Here is a 15,114-nt window from a genome sequence, read left to right as displayed (position 1 = left end):
TGGTTCAGGACACAGGCAGAGGAAAGGCTGTGAATTGTTGGAGAACAGGGGATGGATCAAATATCGACCACGCACATTAGTTTAGCAAGACACATCTTCTCCTCTCATGTTCTCTAAATCCCACATCATTGTCTTCCCTGCATATTTGCCTATTTTAATCATCCTGTCTTTTCATTGTCTTCCCACCCTCCTCCAACACATAGCTTCTTAAGCTCATAACTTCATAGCTCAATCTTCCATGTTGATTTCTTTATGTTGCAAGCACCTTCTAACACTCCATCCATCTATCTTCCATGTGCGTCTCACCTTCCTTTTATCCTTTTAAAATACAGTAGGTAACGATACTCCATTCCCTCTGTTTACTGGCTGTTCCTGTCATTTGATAACATCCGATTCTGTTCATCTTTTTTATCTTTTCTCTCATGCATTACAAAGAGCTCAATGGGGAGGTGAATCTCTTCAGACAGAAAGTGACAGATTAATTGCTACTACCATGCTGTTTCTTCCCCTTAACTCATCAGTTTCTGATCAATGTCAGGTCTGTGTATAGTGTTAGAAACCAGAGACCTCTCTCAGTGCAGACTGGTTGTTACAAGGTAGACAGATTTATAACAGCATGGCTTGTTGTCATCTAAATGAATCTACATCATGCTGAAACACTGTTTCCTGTGTTGTTAAATACAGAATAATCTACTCTGTGTAGAATGCATTTATTAACAATTAAATGTGACAATTTAAAATGAATACTGTATAAAAATAAGGGAGTTTAAAGGGAGGAAATCTTATTTCACTGTCACAGCAATTAATGTGAGCCGACATGTAATTGACAGTGAATAATCTTCTACTGTTCTTGAACTTGAACATTTTGAGACAAGCTTTTCTCATCTCATTCAGTTTAAACACAAATTGACATAACGCAGTCAAATGACACTAAAACTTGGAGGAATTTTAAATGCCTGTGAAGAAAAGGTTTAACAGATTTTCATTAAATCAAATCCTGTTTTTGATACTATTTCCTTCAAGCAATAGTCATTCATTAGTATATACATTTAGTCATGACCCCTCCATCTAATAGTTTTCATTGTTAGTGGCTGAGTCTGCCACTCTCATGATGTATTAAAATTGCCTTCATATGCACAGGTGATTCACAGGAAGTGATTGATGCATGTAATCTAGCATTACTGGAAATTAATTTTATCTCATTGGTATCAGGCTCACTGTTTACTCTGCATTTTCCTACATCCATATTAGAGATGTATTACATTACTGCTAATGCATACTGAACGTTTCTTATTCCTGCTGCTTTAAAAGTGCTCCAGTGGTGAAACACATGGTGGTTTTAGCTTATGAAGCCGTCACTGATACACAATGTATTTGTCACCGTTATTACTAACAATGCTAAGTATGCTAATTTTCAGCATTTTCAGACATCGGATCATTTTCGGATCAAATATTCCAGGGAGTAAAAGAACAAGACGGAGAAGCCATAGTGGGCTGTTAGATGAAGATGCTGCACACCACCAAACCCCTCAACAAGGTAACCAAAACCTTTTATTGTTAAAGCTACTTGTAAAGCTACTTGCACTATGTGCAGCATGAAATCACTTTGCAGTTTCTGTTTACTAAATGGAAAAAGGTCAATTATTGTTGAGTTCTTTATTAAAACAAAGTAAGTTTGTTTGTCTGCACTGTAAACACATACAACAATTGCTAAAGGTGTGTTTGATGCCCTTAGAATTCAGATAACCTGCTGTATTAAACCATACTTGCTGTTACCATCACTAACCACAGGTTGATGGTTAATGACCAAATCAACCAGGACTGAAATCTTTAGGATTAAGATAAATTGCAATGTAAACTCCGTCCTTGACAGCTTTTGTATGGAAACCACACATAAACTTTTTGATTTGAACCTTTGGCATGATGTGAGATATGACATTACAGTAATAAATAACATTTATTCTTTTTATAAAACAAAATAAATATCAATAAGTTAATAAATTCAAGATTTCATAAATACAATTAATGTATATACCTTTTTCATGTAACGTGCTATACATAGGACACAGTGAATCTGCTGAATCATCCACTGTGTTTGAGTCTGACTGAGGTTAGTCCTTTAGGATGAGTATCCATAGACATTATTTAAATCACACTGAATATATGAGAGATATAAGGTGTAGACTGTAAAGGAAATCACTTATATTGTGATGAACCCAAGGAGGGGAGGAAGAGGACCCTTTACTGATGGACTCAAGTATGCCGGGAAGTTTGCAGAAGAAAAAACACTCAATATCATACTTCAAAGTGGGAGTGAATGTAAAGCTACACAAAGCCTGACACTGGCTTTCACTCCCTAAACACAACCACATTTCCTGGCGGAGTGCTTCCTTACGGTGTGGTAGACGAGGTTGTCATCCAAAAATGAGAGATCATCGTCAAATGCTATTGGCCGACAGCAAGCCTGAGGGGGCGTGTCTTTGGAAGGAAACCTCCTGTTGTGGGCGAGGTTGTAAAGGATTTTGTCATAGTTGGTCTCGGACTTCCTGCAGGGTCCAGAGCAGTATCTGAATAACATTTCCTCACCAGAGCGGTAGCCCAAGCCGAGGTCTGACACATTGAGGTGGATCTGTTTGAGCACACAGCCCTGTCCTCGTCCACTGCCTCCTACTCTAACTTTCCTTCCTGTCTCTCCTCCTCTAGCTCCTCCTCTTCCTCTTTCACGCCTCTGTTGGCTCACCTCCTTCTTCCTTTCCCTTCTGAGACGAGTCCTACTGTTCAAGTTATATTTGGTGGGGGAGGTAGTGGGGGAGGAGGAGGTAGATGAGGACATGGTGGATGAGGAGGAGCGACGTATCCTGCTTATGGTCACTTTGATGAAGTCCACCACATCTTCAAACTCATTGGGGAAGGGCTCCTCCATGATGTCTGAAACACAATAAGAGAGATGGGACTCTTACAAGGATGTATAATTTTGAACGATGCATATTGTTTCACTTTTCAGCATCACACCTGATGGTGTACTGTGTGGGAAAATATACATGCAAATGCAGAAATGACATAATTTATTTTTTCCTACAGAGCAATGTGAGCATGTGAACTATTCATTCAAGTTAAAAACAGATCCCATTCGTATTTATGCATCAGACAGTCTTATATATTAGCGGACAAGTTGCCTCCAAGATATAGCAGCCAAATGTGTTGTAAGGCACAACAAATAATTGATAAGTGGAAAATTAAAAGTTTTTGACTTAATTGTTTAATTGTATTTTTTTAAGCAAAAAGGCAAAACATTAATTGATTCGAACTTCTTAATTGTAAGAATTGTTGGAATAATTTGGATTTAGGCTGTTACAAAAAAAGCAATTTGAACATGCCACCTTGGGTTAAAGGACATTCATCTGCATGTTTAGTTGAAGCCCCACACGAATCTGTTTAATAATGTCAAAAACTAAAAGCATGACTCTATGTGGTTATGAATAAAGTAAAAGCATCAAAGGCAGGCCGAATCAGGAGGAAAAGTAGAGGCCAGAATGAAACATGGCTGCAAAATGTTTCAATAACTGGAGCATCCACTGTAGAAAATGTCCAATTAAGCTGTTGCAAATTCATTCTTAACGTTATATTTTTCTTAAGTGAAACATTATGCCAACATTGTGATCACTTTCACGTGGTTTTCATTTTTTCAGTTGGTTCAGTAAACATCTTGAACAGTTTTTTATTCCATTGAACTAATGTGTAATAATCTAATTATTTGTATGAGAAGTATTCAAGACTCCGCAAGTCTGCTGCGAGCAAATGACTTCTTGTGGGAGTTGTTGGCACTTTCGGCACTCCATAGAACCAAAAGGCTTACATTTTTCTCCTCCAGCCATCGTCTCCTCCCAATCCTCCGTATCCGCCTCACCACTGATGCCCAGGGAAGTGAGAGATAATCGGATCTGAACCGGCGGCAGCTCCAAGGGACTCTCCTCTATGCGCCCTCTCCTCATGGTGGACGTGGACTGCTGTCGGCTCCGGAGGAGCGGGCTGGCGTGCACGGCGCTCAACAGTATTAAACAAGTGGTCAGGCTATCCCATAACTTCATGGTCCACTTCAGTCCCACAAAAGGACATGGCGCGATGCAAAATCAACAGGTATCATCTGGCAACAGCGGTCAGCAGCATTGTGAGGACGCTTAGTTGTTTGGGAAAAAAAGATGGGTCGCACTCATCAGCTCAGGTTCCTGGCACTTGATGATGGTGAAGACCTATGTAGCTTATTAATGCCTGCACACTGTGAACAACACGCTACATATGCCAGTTGGCAAATGTTACGCAGCGCGGCACAACATCCAAAGCGCACGAAAGCAAAGAAACAGTCTTTCCTCCCAAGTTGTTCGCAAACCGAAGGGTCCAACGACACGTGCCCAGTTTACAGTTCCTCATTCAGTTTCAAGGTTTTGTATTGCGAAATGTACTGGCGCTGATTCCCGTCCATCCCCACTCACCATCAATCCTGACTGAACCGTGAGGAGAAGCGAGAGGTCTGACCGGAGAGATGGGGAGCGGTGGTGACGTCCGATGGTCCATCCTCTGGCCTCTTCTTGTCTCCACCCATTGAGAAAACTAACCGCAGGGACCGAGTCCAAATTCATGATTGCACTTCAGGTCTACACTTGGCAAGATTAGAGGAGACACGTTGTGAAAGACGCTATGTGTACACAGATGACTGAGAATGAGAGGGAAGTTTCACACTTTCCACTAACAATACACCGGATCCCCCATCCTGCTTTTTATGTGTAGTTGATATTGGATGGGAAGCCTGTTTCTAATCAGCCCGTCAAAACACTGGTCTGGATTGTGTTGCTACTTAGAATCACAGTGTGCTTGAGTTCACGCTGTTTTCTTTCCTCTTTACAATTGATGAGCAGATGAAAGTTAACATCAAGGGCTTTGAGCTGATATCTATTACAGTTCTGCATCTTTAAACACCAATACTTGGCGACATAATATTTTACTTGGTTGAGATTGTGAGTGAGCATATGTAATTGTATTATTCTTTTGGTGCAAAAGTTAAGTGCAATTCTTATGTAAATTTGTTAAGGCCTCATGTGAAGTATGTTAAAGGTCCAAATGAACACATACTGTGAGAGACATCTTGACTGTTGTTGAAATCAGTGGTATTGCCTCATTCGTTATGCAAAGACTAAACACATATTTGGAAAAAATGTGTTTCTGTAATAAATTACATAATATATTGTTGAGGACAGTTCATTAAATCAAGATGAATTCACACAAAAAACAGCATTTACTGTAGATCAGCTTACCACTCATTTTATGAGTGAAGCTAATAAATAAATGAAACAATTGCTAACTGCCTTTGGTTGCCTGGGCTGGAAACTAGCCTTACTGAATGTCGATTAAAAAAAACCCCCCTCACAACTGTGAATGAAGCTGCAGATGAAATCCTTCTGTTGTCACATTGTAGCCTCACCCCAATACTCCCTCTGCTCCACACGTCAATGAAAGAAAGCAAAAGAGACAAATTCCAAAAATGTCAAACAATATTGCAATCCGCCTTTCTCTTCTGTAATATAAAAGTTACAAGACATGAGACTTGAGTGGAGCTAAGTTTAATGACTGAAACCAGAGCAAAGACAGGCTTTAGTGATCTGAGAAGTTAATGTGCCTGCGTGTCAAGAGTTCCAAGAGTAGTTACAAGTTGTTTATTTCACTTTGGTCTACACTGTAGACCAACTCCACACACACAGCTGTAACTCTTTAAGACTTTTTGTTCAAGGTTATATCTCAACAAATATTATATGTATCATAGTATAAAACACATCAACATATTTGATTTGAAGTCCAGTTACGTTAAGGAGACAAGTGCTTTTATTAAGTGCTGTGCAGTACCAGTCAATGTTTGGTCACACACCTTCCCATTCATTTAAATAAGAAGTGTGTCCAAACATCTAAGTGGTACTGTAGGTGAACAGACTGTTCATTATTATGTTAAGGATAGTATCACATGTTTTTTGTTCATTTTCACTGTTCGTTTGCAGTGAAAAAATGAGCAACTTTTGTGGTGCACAAAACTTTTTCCCATTACGTTATCTCCAGGAGGATCGTCACGTTCAATCAACAGCAATCCATATGAACAAGGATGATGTGAATTACAGTATGTACATACATGTATATCCATTCACCCATGAAGTGTACTGTTTCAATATGAATCATGTTCGTGTCACTACAGCACACATGTTAGCCACATTGTATTGCAATCACCTGACTACAGTAAACATGCAAAAACCATCTGAGCATCCGAAACTGTAACTGTAAAGTCATAAAGAGCAACAGTTGTCTTCCTGTTGTGTTTTCAGAAGTTTAATCACTCAGAAGAAACTTCCCTTTGCACTGAGCTGCTCACTTAACTGTATAGAAATACTTCATCCTCAAGCAACTGCACCACTGCCAAGCAGCAAATACACCAAACAGATGTCCATTTCCCTTCTTGCAAGGCATGAGGGCTAATCTGGAGCTGATCTGCAATTGGATCTCTCAGCCATGTTGGGGCTAAGTTTGACTCACATGTAACAGGCTAATTGCATGGGTCATTTCAACAGTCATTACCGGCCAACATGAAACTGTGGCCCCAGAATGGCTTGTAGGAGGGAGGAGTTGACAGCTGGAATGGATGTCTGATTTGGGACATGGCTGCCGGTGTAGTAATTAGCAAAAAAAAAGACCCTGACTCTCCCATTGACATTGAGACAGGGGAAATCTGTGATAATATGTCCTGTAGTCATGTTTTTTACATTTTGATGTGGTTTAAAGGAAAAGTTCACAATTTTTCAAGTCAGTCTTCACACAACAGTCAGGGGTGCAATGAATATTATAATTGTCTTTTCTTGCCATAATCATTCCTCTTGTTCAAACTGGCCATTAGAAGATCCCTTCATTATGCACACACAATGTGAGTGATGAGGGCCAAAATCCACAAGCCTCCTTCTGTGCAATAATATACTTAAATGTTTTTCTGAAGCTAATATGAAGCTTCAGCTGTCCAAATGAGTCAAATGAAGTAGATATCTTTGAACATTACAGTCTTTTTAGTACCAAAGTCGCTCTTTTTGTTACTATACTTCTACCGCAGCTCCACTACACTGTCCAAGGAAACAGAATGAAAAAATTTGACAGTAAATATGGCAGATATCCATAAGTCAGACTGTTGAACCCTCATATAAGCTTCACATGAACTTTTATATACATGTTTGCACAAAATGACTGTGTGGACACACTTGGGATTTTGGACCCCATCACTTACATCAAAAGTGCATTTGAAAGGGATCTCTTAACAGCCAGTATGAACAGGAGGAAATATTATAGAGAGGAAAACCTTGTTTTGTGTTCATATGGACACCTGACTGTTGTTTTAAGACATGAAAACAAGAAAAATATCAACCTATCCTTTAATTTCATACTAAGAGGGGCAGAGAATTGCTTAGGAATGGTAGTGTTAGTTGGTTAGTCCCCTATTATTGTCCAGACTTAAATATAAAATATAATAATAATACAAAAATATATAGTATGTAATATATAATAAATATAGACTGCCATGTTTCCACCGGGATGAATTGTAATAACCTTATTGCAACTTTTAATTAAAAAAGATGTTCCCAAACTAAGCAAACTAAGATTTAGGTATACATTATATTTTCTAAATGGCAGCATGCCAGCATTGCCATTGTGAGAATGTTAGTGTGCTGACATTAACATTTGGCTAAAAAATGTAATTAAATTCAATTTTATTTATAGCGCCAAATCACACCTCAAAGTGCTTTTCACATTGAAAAGAAGAAGAAAAAAAAGCTAGTTTAGCCTCACATAGCCAGTAACATGGCATTAGGCTCTTCTAATCTTTTTTTTGTTATCCCTTGTGGATGTACAATAAGGCCAGCAATCACTAGGATAAAGGCAAGGCAAGGCAGTTTTATTTATATAGCGCATTTCATACACAGTGGCAACTCAATGTGCTTTACATAAAAAAAACATGGAATTTGAGAAATAAAAATAAAACCCAATCATAGTAAACACATACATACCCCCCCCCCCCCCCCCCCCCACACACACACACACTAATAATAAAAAACAAAGTACAGAAACATAGAAAGAGAGAGAAATAAAATACTATAATAGAGCATTAAAAATAAGATTGCAGCATAAAATAATGATTTGCTTTAAAATCATTAAAAGGACATAGAGTGCAAATGAAAGATTAAAATTTAAAGTGCTTTGAAAGAGCTCAATCATAAGCACTGGAGAAGAGAAGTGTTTTTAACCTGGATTTAAAAATATTCACAGTTGGGGCTGATTTCAGTTCTGCTGGTAGTTTGTTCCAGTTGTGTGCAGCATAACAGCTAAAAGCTGCTTCACCATGTTTAGTCTGAACTCTGGGCTCCACTATCTGACCTGAGTCAGCAGATCTCAGAGCCCTACTGGGTTTATATTCTACTAACATGTCATTCATGTATTCTGGACCTAAACCATTCAGTGATTTGTAGACCAGTAGCATAACTTTAAAATCTATTCTATAGCTGACTGGGAGCCAGTGTAAAGACTTTAGAACTGGAGTAATGTGCTCTGATCTCTTTGTTCTGGTCAAAACTCGAGCTGCAGCGTTCTGAATGAGCTGCAGTTGTTTAATGCTTTTTTGTGGGAGTCCAGTCAGAAGACCGTTACAGTAGTCGAGTCTACTGGAGATGAAAGCATGAATCAACTTCTCCTGGTCTGTTTAAGACATAAAACCCTTCACTCTGGATATGTTCTTAAGCTGATAGAAGGCTGTTTTGGTGATTGATTTGATATGACTGCTGAAGGTCAGATCTGAGTCTATCAGCACGCCAAGGTTTCGGACTTGGTCGCTAGTTTTTAGAGAGAGTGACTCGAGATGTTTACTGACAGCAATCCTCTTTTCTTTATTGCCAAAAACAATTACCTCAGTTTTGTCCTGATTTAATTGAAGGAAATGTTGGTTTATCCAATTTGTTACTTGCTCTAAACAGTGACACAATGAATGTATTGGACTGTAGTCATCCGGGGACAGTGCTAGGTATATCTGTGTGTCATCTGCATATCTGGCCAGCAATCACTAGGATAAAGGCGCAGAGAGAAGGGGAGCCGCTCACCTTTAAGCCCTCATGGTCAACTTTAACCTTGATGGACTCAGTTTGCTTTTGATTCACTCAACCGAGGATGTGGATTTGCATCAAATTTAATATTTAGTAGCCTATGAGGAGTCAAAAAATTTGAAAATAACAAAAAATTACTGTCCATATTTTAGCAAATCAACTGGTCCTAGCCCTGGTTTGCTTTTCTCTTCTTTTCTTTTCTTTGTCTGGTCTAGTAGTAGGCAACATTAACTTTTTTAAAGTAAAGAACATGTTCATGTTTGTTGCACAAAATCAATTAAGAGATGTGGTTAAGCCTGTTTTAAGTGCAAAAGTAAGAGGTTCTGTTGGGGATGATTTTATAGCTGCTCCTTGGTGAATCACAGTGGTGCTTATAAAGTAATCCACACCATATGTAGCCTGGTGCTGCTGGAGCCTCGGGGTGGGGGTGATCAGACCACAGGAGCTGCACCGTCTGCTGAGGTAAACCGCTGGGAATTGGCTAAATTTTTTTAAAATGGGGTCAATAACATTTGTGATGTTTAAGTAAGCACCATTTATTCAATGTTTGTCTCCAGTTTTGTAATCGTGGGAAAGTGTGATTTATTTTCCACCATGTGGCTGTGTGAAAGCTAAATGTCTGATTTCCTTTGAGGAATTAGAGGTGGAAAAGACAATATTCAGCAGTGAGACAAATGGGATAAAACTATGCAAATTAAAAATTTGATTGAAAACACTGAACCCCCAGATGTCTTGATTCCTCTCACACATGTGCTGCCCCTAGTGGACACTGTTAGACATCTACAACACTAAACAGAACATTGCTGTATAATATACATCTACGTAACTAATAAAATAATGCATATTTTAAAGGTTGGGGAATACTGCATAGCATACATTTTTGGGAAAGGACAAAACCACTGATGCAGATGAAAACTAAAATCAATTTATCTTGACATTTGTTATGATCACTGTGATGTGGTGAGAAAGAACCAATTAGTTCAACACAAATGATATCAAATCCCATTTACTACAAGCTGCTGTTTTTTCTCATTGAGTGAAACAATTTTCTAAACCACCAGTCTGGTTTATTTGCTTGTTTTTGATTAGGATTAAAAAGTAACATTTTTTTTTAAACTTTAGAGAAAGCTAATACCTTTCCTACCATTGAGTGATCTGCAGAAAATTGCTCTTGGTTTCAGCAAACTGATTGTTTTTATGTTCATGTTAAGGGAAAAAATATGGTTTTGTTTTGTCTGTGCGGCACCTGCCAGGGTGTCTGTGTCTTTCTGTTTTCACATCAGTCTCTCCATATCTTGTTTGTCCAGGAGATGGAACCAGTGAGCTCTTCACATGCAATCAGCTGTCCATCATTGTGACCACTGCCCATCATTTCACTGCCCTTGTATGATAGGTGATCTTAGAAGTTTTACAGCATGAGTAAAAACATGTCCATATCTCAGTTTGGGTGTCAGTCAGTTAGACATTCTTAAACTGAAATCAAAAAGATTTGCACTGTCAGTTAATGATTTGATTTTGATTCTTAGTGGAAACAATGTTTTTCTCTAAGAAATACATACAGAATACAGGTTCTGTGTCTGTCTAAAATTTAGATTTTGTCAGAATAGAAAAGTGCATAAACCTGATTTTAGGTACCATAAAAGTAGAATGGGAGGCAGAGCCTTCAGTTATCAGGCTCCTCTCCTGTGGAACCATCTCCCAGATTCGGTCCCCTCTTTACATTTAAGAGTAGGCTTAAAACTTTCCTTTTTGATAAAGCTTACAGTTAGGGCCGGCCATGCTTGTCCTGGACCAGCTCCTAGTTTATGCTGCTATAGGCTTAGACTGCCGGGGGACTCCTACCTCCATGATGCACTGAGCTCCTCTCTCCTCCTCTCTCTCTCTCTCTATCCATCCATCTATATCCATTAACATTCATGTACTATTAATGCATTCAATAACCTAAACTTCTTCCCCGGAGTTGTCTGTGCTTTCTCGTCTCACAAGTAATCTGGTCCTGTAGACGTCCGGATGACAGACTCCAGTCCTGGACCTACTAGCTTCAATGTTTATTTTCAATGTGCTTCTCCCTCTCTCCTATTCATGCTCTCTCTCCTCTCTACCCCAACCAGTCGAGGCAGATGGCCGCCCACTTTGAGCCTGGTTCTGCCTGAGGTTTCTTTCTGTTAAAAGGGAGTTTTTTCTTGCCATTGTTGCTAAGTGCTTGCTCATGTGGGAATGTTGGGTCTCTTTAAAATTAAAACCTGAAGAGTACGGTTTAGAACCTGCTCTATGTTTAAAGTGCCTTGAGATAACTTTGTTGTGATTTGGCACTATACAAATAAAGATTGATTGATTGATTGATAATAATTTGAACATAACACTGTTGAACAAGTTGGATCCAAAACTGTCAAAATTCTCCCATGCGTCTTATCAAATCAAGCTGCCAACCCTGATTAAAATGTGGAGGCTGATACAACATAGGTCTCAGTCATACATCTTAAATTCAGGCATTGAATCTTGGTGTAGTATTAAATAAGAGAGCAGCACAGTCCTTTTGACTGTTAAGCCGGGTAAGTCTACTGAGTAGAGTAATGCATACTGCATCATGTATATATCATAGAGAAGACAAATATATCTACATCATATCTTATACATTAGGGTTCAAACTTGTGGTCAAAGAAGAAATTTTAATTTTCAAGACTGATTGAGAACAGGTGAGAACAAATTGTTGACTGATTGAGAACAGGTGAGAACAAATTGTTCTGAAAACATTTTAAATATATTATTCTACAGTTAATGTCTACACACTGTTAGAAATATTTAATAACCAAAGACAAAATGCTTTAGAGCCTATCAAAAATGTTGGATAATCAGTGCACAAAATAAAGTTATTCTCTTTCCGCACAGGTGTCTTCCTCGGGTTTCTCTGTGGTATTGGATACATCTGGACCTACTGCAATGTGCTCTACACAGGAATCCCTGGCAGGAGTATCATGGAGCTCCAGTTCATTCAGAACAGCGCTGCCAGGATCCTGATAAGAGTGAAAAAACAGCACAAAGTCCTGCTTCTCAAATACAAATCCATCAACGGACATGCGCTTTCCCACCTACAGGAACCCTCCACCTGAACCCTCTGATCTGCTCCTCGAGGCCCCCAGTACAAAACTCAACACCATGGGGTGCACAGACCCTAGACCCTAGACTCTCTTAAAAAGGTCTAAATGCCTTTCTATTCAGGAAAGCTTTTTCATCTTAAATCATTAATAAATTCATCATGATGTTAATACTGTAGCACTCTAAGTTTCACTATGAATGAAAAGTGTGGTACAGATTAAATACATCATTTTTTATATTGAGGTTGATAATAGCGGGTGAAGAAACTGGAAAAATCTGATCACATTTAGCCTCTATGACTCAGCAAATGATCCAGTAGATGTGATGTGGAGACTAATGGAAGCGAGTAGAATAGAAATGAACTTTGAATACCGTAGTAAGACTAATAAAATGTATTTGTTCTGAAGCTCTTTGATGATGATTGGCACTCTACTTTTTTGCAAATCTCTTGCCAATCAGTGGTTACCTGACAGCTGCTCTTCTGAAAGGAGGGCAACACTGAAAAAAACAGATGAACCTAGAAAACTGATGTAATATAATAGTCATCTAGCGCTGGAGCTTCTGGTGCAAAAATAACAGCCATGTTTAACTATTTTTGTCCCTCTGTTTCAGGATTTTTAGAGTCAAAACAACATTGCAAATCCTAGCACAGCTACTATTACTACACCTGATTTAAGCAGTCGACACTTCAATCAACAATCATCCTCAGGGGACATCAGTAAGAAAACTATGTAGACTCTGGGAACAGGTATATTTGGTTGATTTTCTTCTACTTATCCCTTTACAATCCCTCTTTTGTTTTGCTCTTTGAACTGCCTCTGTCAATAGTCTTAAACTATGAATGCAACATAAACCAAGCATCCCGTAGTTTTCTTTTTTTTAAAGACTTGGAATAGTGTTTAATAGATTGATGGTATTTTCAAATTTAGGTAGCTGTGTCGCCTCATCTGCCTTAATTTGGCTGTTCCTCTTTTAAATTGGCAATAATAAAACACTGCACTGGTTTTGTAATAACAATGTTCAGGGAAGCACCAGTAATATGTTGGTGCTATATTGAAAAGAGAGAGCTGTTACATTATAACCTCACTCATGCAGATGAAATTATGTGAGCACTACATGATAGCTACATCTTTACAATATTCCCCCTTCTCAAGCCAGTTTAATAGCACCACTCTAGTCATTATGAAAACTACAAAGAACTTGTAGAAATACAGGAGGAGACTTAAGAATTGGCAGCTGTGTGTATTGAAGGCTCAAAAAATGTATTTTTAATTTCTACTCAGAAAGACTTAACTGACAGTGAAGGTCAGGCAAATGTTGCATCAGAATGAGGTAAGATTTTATTCATGATTTTTTAATGACTTATTATTCAATACAAATTGATGGCTTGAGAACTTGACAGGATTTTAAATATTCATTCACTAATTTGTTCTGGACATACATGTTTTCACTTAACAAAACTAGATTTAGATTTAATGTTCACCTAATGCTAAACAGTGTTAGTAGCACTGCTAGTGCGTGCCTGGTACTAGTAATATTTGTGCTTAGAATATTGTTCCCTGTCCTCCCATCCTTTAGTACTCCTTGATAAGAAAAATGCCTCTGATACTATGTAGTGATTAAACTGAGCTCTCTTTACACACACACACACACACACACACACACACACACAAACACACACACACACACACACTGCACATAGCTCTCACACAATGGATATTACCACTCCTCTTGTTCAAATGTTCCTTCTTTTTGGTTGACTGACTTTTTGGTCACTCATTAATCAGTGCAGCAGTTGCTTTAGGCACCATTACAGTGTTTTTTTGTATATTTTTTACAATCCCATGCATGGCTCCATACTTAGTCCACATCTTCAAAAGTCTACACACAGTCAACTTTACCAACACACTGCTGGGCGCAGCAGTGCACTTTACACACAAAAGCAAATTCTTCCAGCAGGCACACAAAAATCATGTGTCAATCAGAGCACGCTGAGATAAAAAAAATAAAATAACACGAACAACAAGCAACATATGATGACCTGTTATGAAAGTCTTTGAAGAAGTAAATCACTTTATTATCTCTAGTTTTTAATTGTAGATATTATAAGAAGTGTGTATATTGTGTGTATGTTGAGACTTGTATCTCATTAATGAACTACAGCGTGTTTTTCTATAGGAACCATGGAGCAGGAAAGGTTTCAATAGTATTTTTTTGGACAGTTTGTTCTTCTTTTCTGGTGGGAGGTTGGTTGGGTTTATGTATTTCGATGTGGTTGTAATTATAAGTTTTTGAACACAGACTGAAGAATTTCGAAGTGAATATGTAAGCATAATGGGCTTACGTTTGTGATGACTGCTAGAAGAGTTTTGAAGATACAGTATTTAACCACGCAGGTTACCAATCCTAAAAACTCTAATTAATGGAGACACACACACACACACACACACACACACACACACACACACACACACACACACACACACACACACACACACACACACACACACACACACACACACACACACACACTATACTTGTATGGATTGTCTGAAGCTTGAGCGACTACCCTGCTGCTCTGCGTCAAGACATGCTCTCCATCTGTGTCCAGTGTGCGGATTAGACGTTTATTATCCTCTTAGCTCTAAATGGCCCCACGTTCCTGCACATCGCTGTCCATCTCATCTGCTGTCTAAGAAGCGGACCGGTGCTTGACACGAAAACGAGCTTCATGCGTAAAAATGATCGTGCCCACCAGTCAGTGGTGCTAGTATTTGCGCATTACGCGTGAATTGCCGGGACAGCACTCTCCGTTGTCTGTCATCGTGCCTATTGGGGCACAGCGGCT

General features: G+C 38.8%; 1 protein-coding gene across 1 annotated transcript; it reads right to left on the bottom strand.

Moving 5' to 3' along the window:
- Positions 1–2,356: 2,356 nt before the first annotated feature.
- gdnfb (glial cell derived neurotrophic factor b) lies at positions 2,357–2,923 on the bottom strand. The gene is made up of 2 exons (XM_062418160.1): positions 2,832–2,923; positions 2,357–2,774 (listed from the first exon to the last, which is right to left on the bottom strand). Exons 1-2 carry the CDS (start codon positions 2,921–2,923, stop codon positions 2,357–2,359), a joined length of 510 nt encoding a protein of 169 aa, XP_062274144.1.
- Between the last annotated feature and the right edge of the window lie 12,191 nt (positions 2,924–15,114).

This window comes from Scomber scombrus, chromosome 4 (genome assembly GCF_963691925.1).
Source record: "Scomber scombrus chromosome 4, fScoSco1.1, whole genome shotgun sequence".
Classification (NCBI taxonomy): Eukaryota; Metazoa; Chordata; class Actinopteri; order Scombriformes; family Scombridae; genus Scomber; species Scomber scombrus.
The sequence above is the reverse complement of the archived record's forward strand: the minus strand, read 5'-3'. Positions and strand labels throughout refer to the sequence as shown.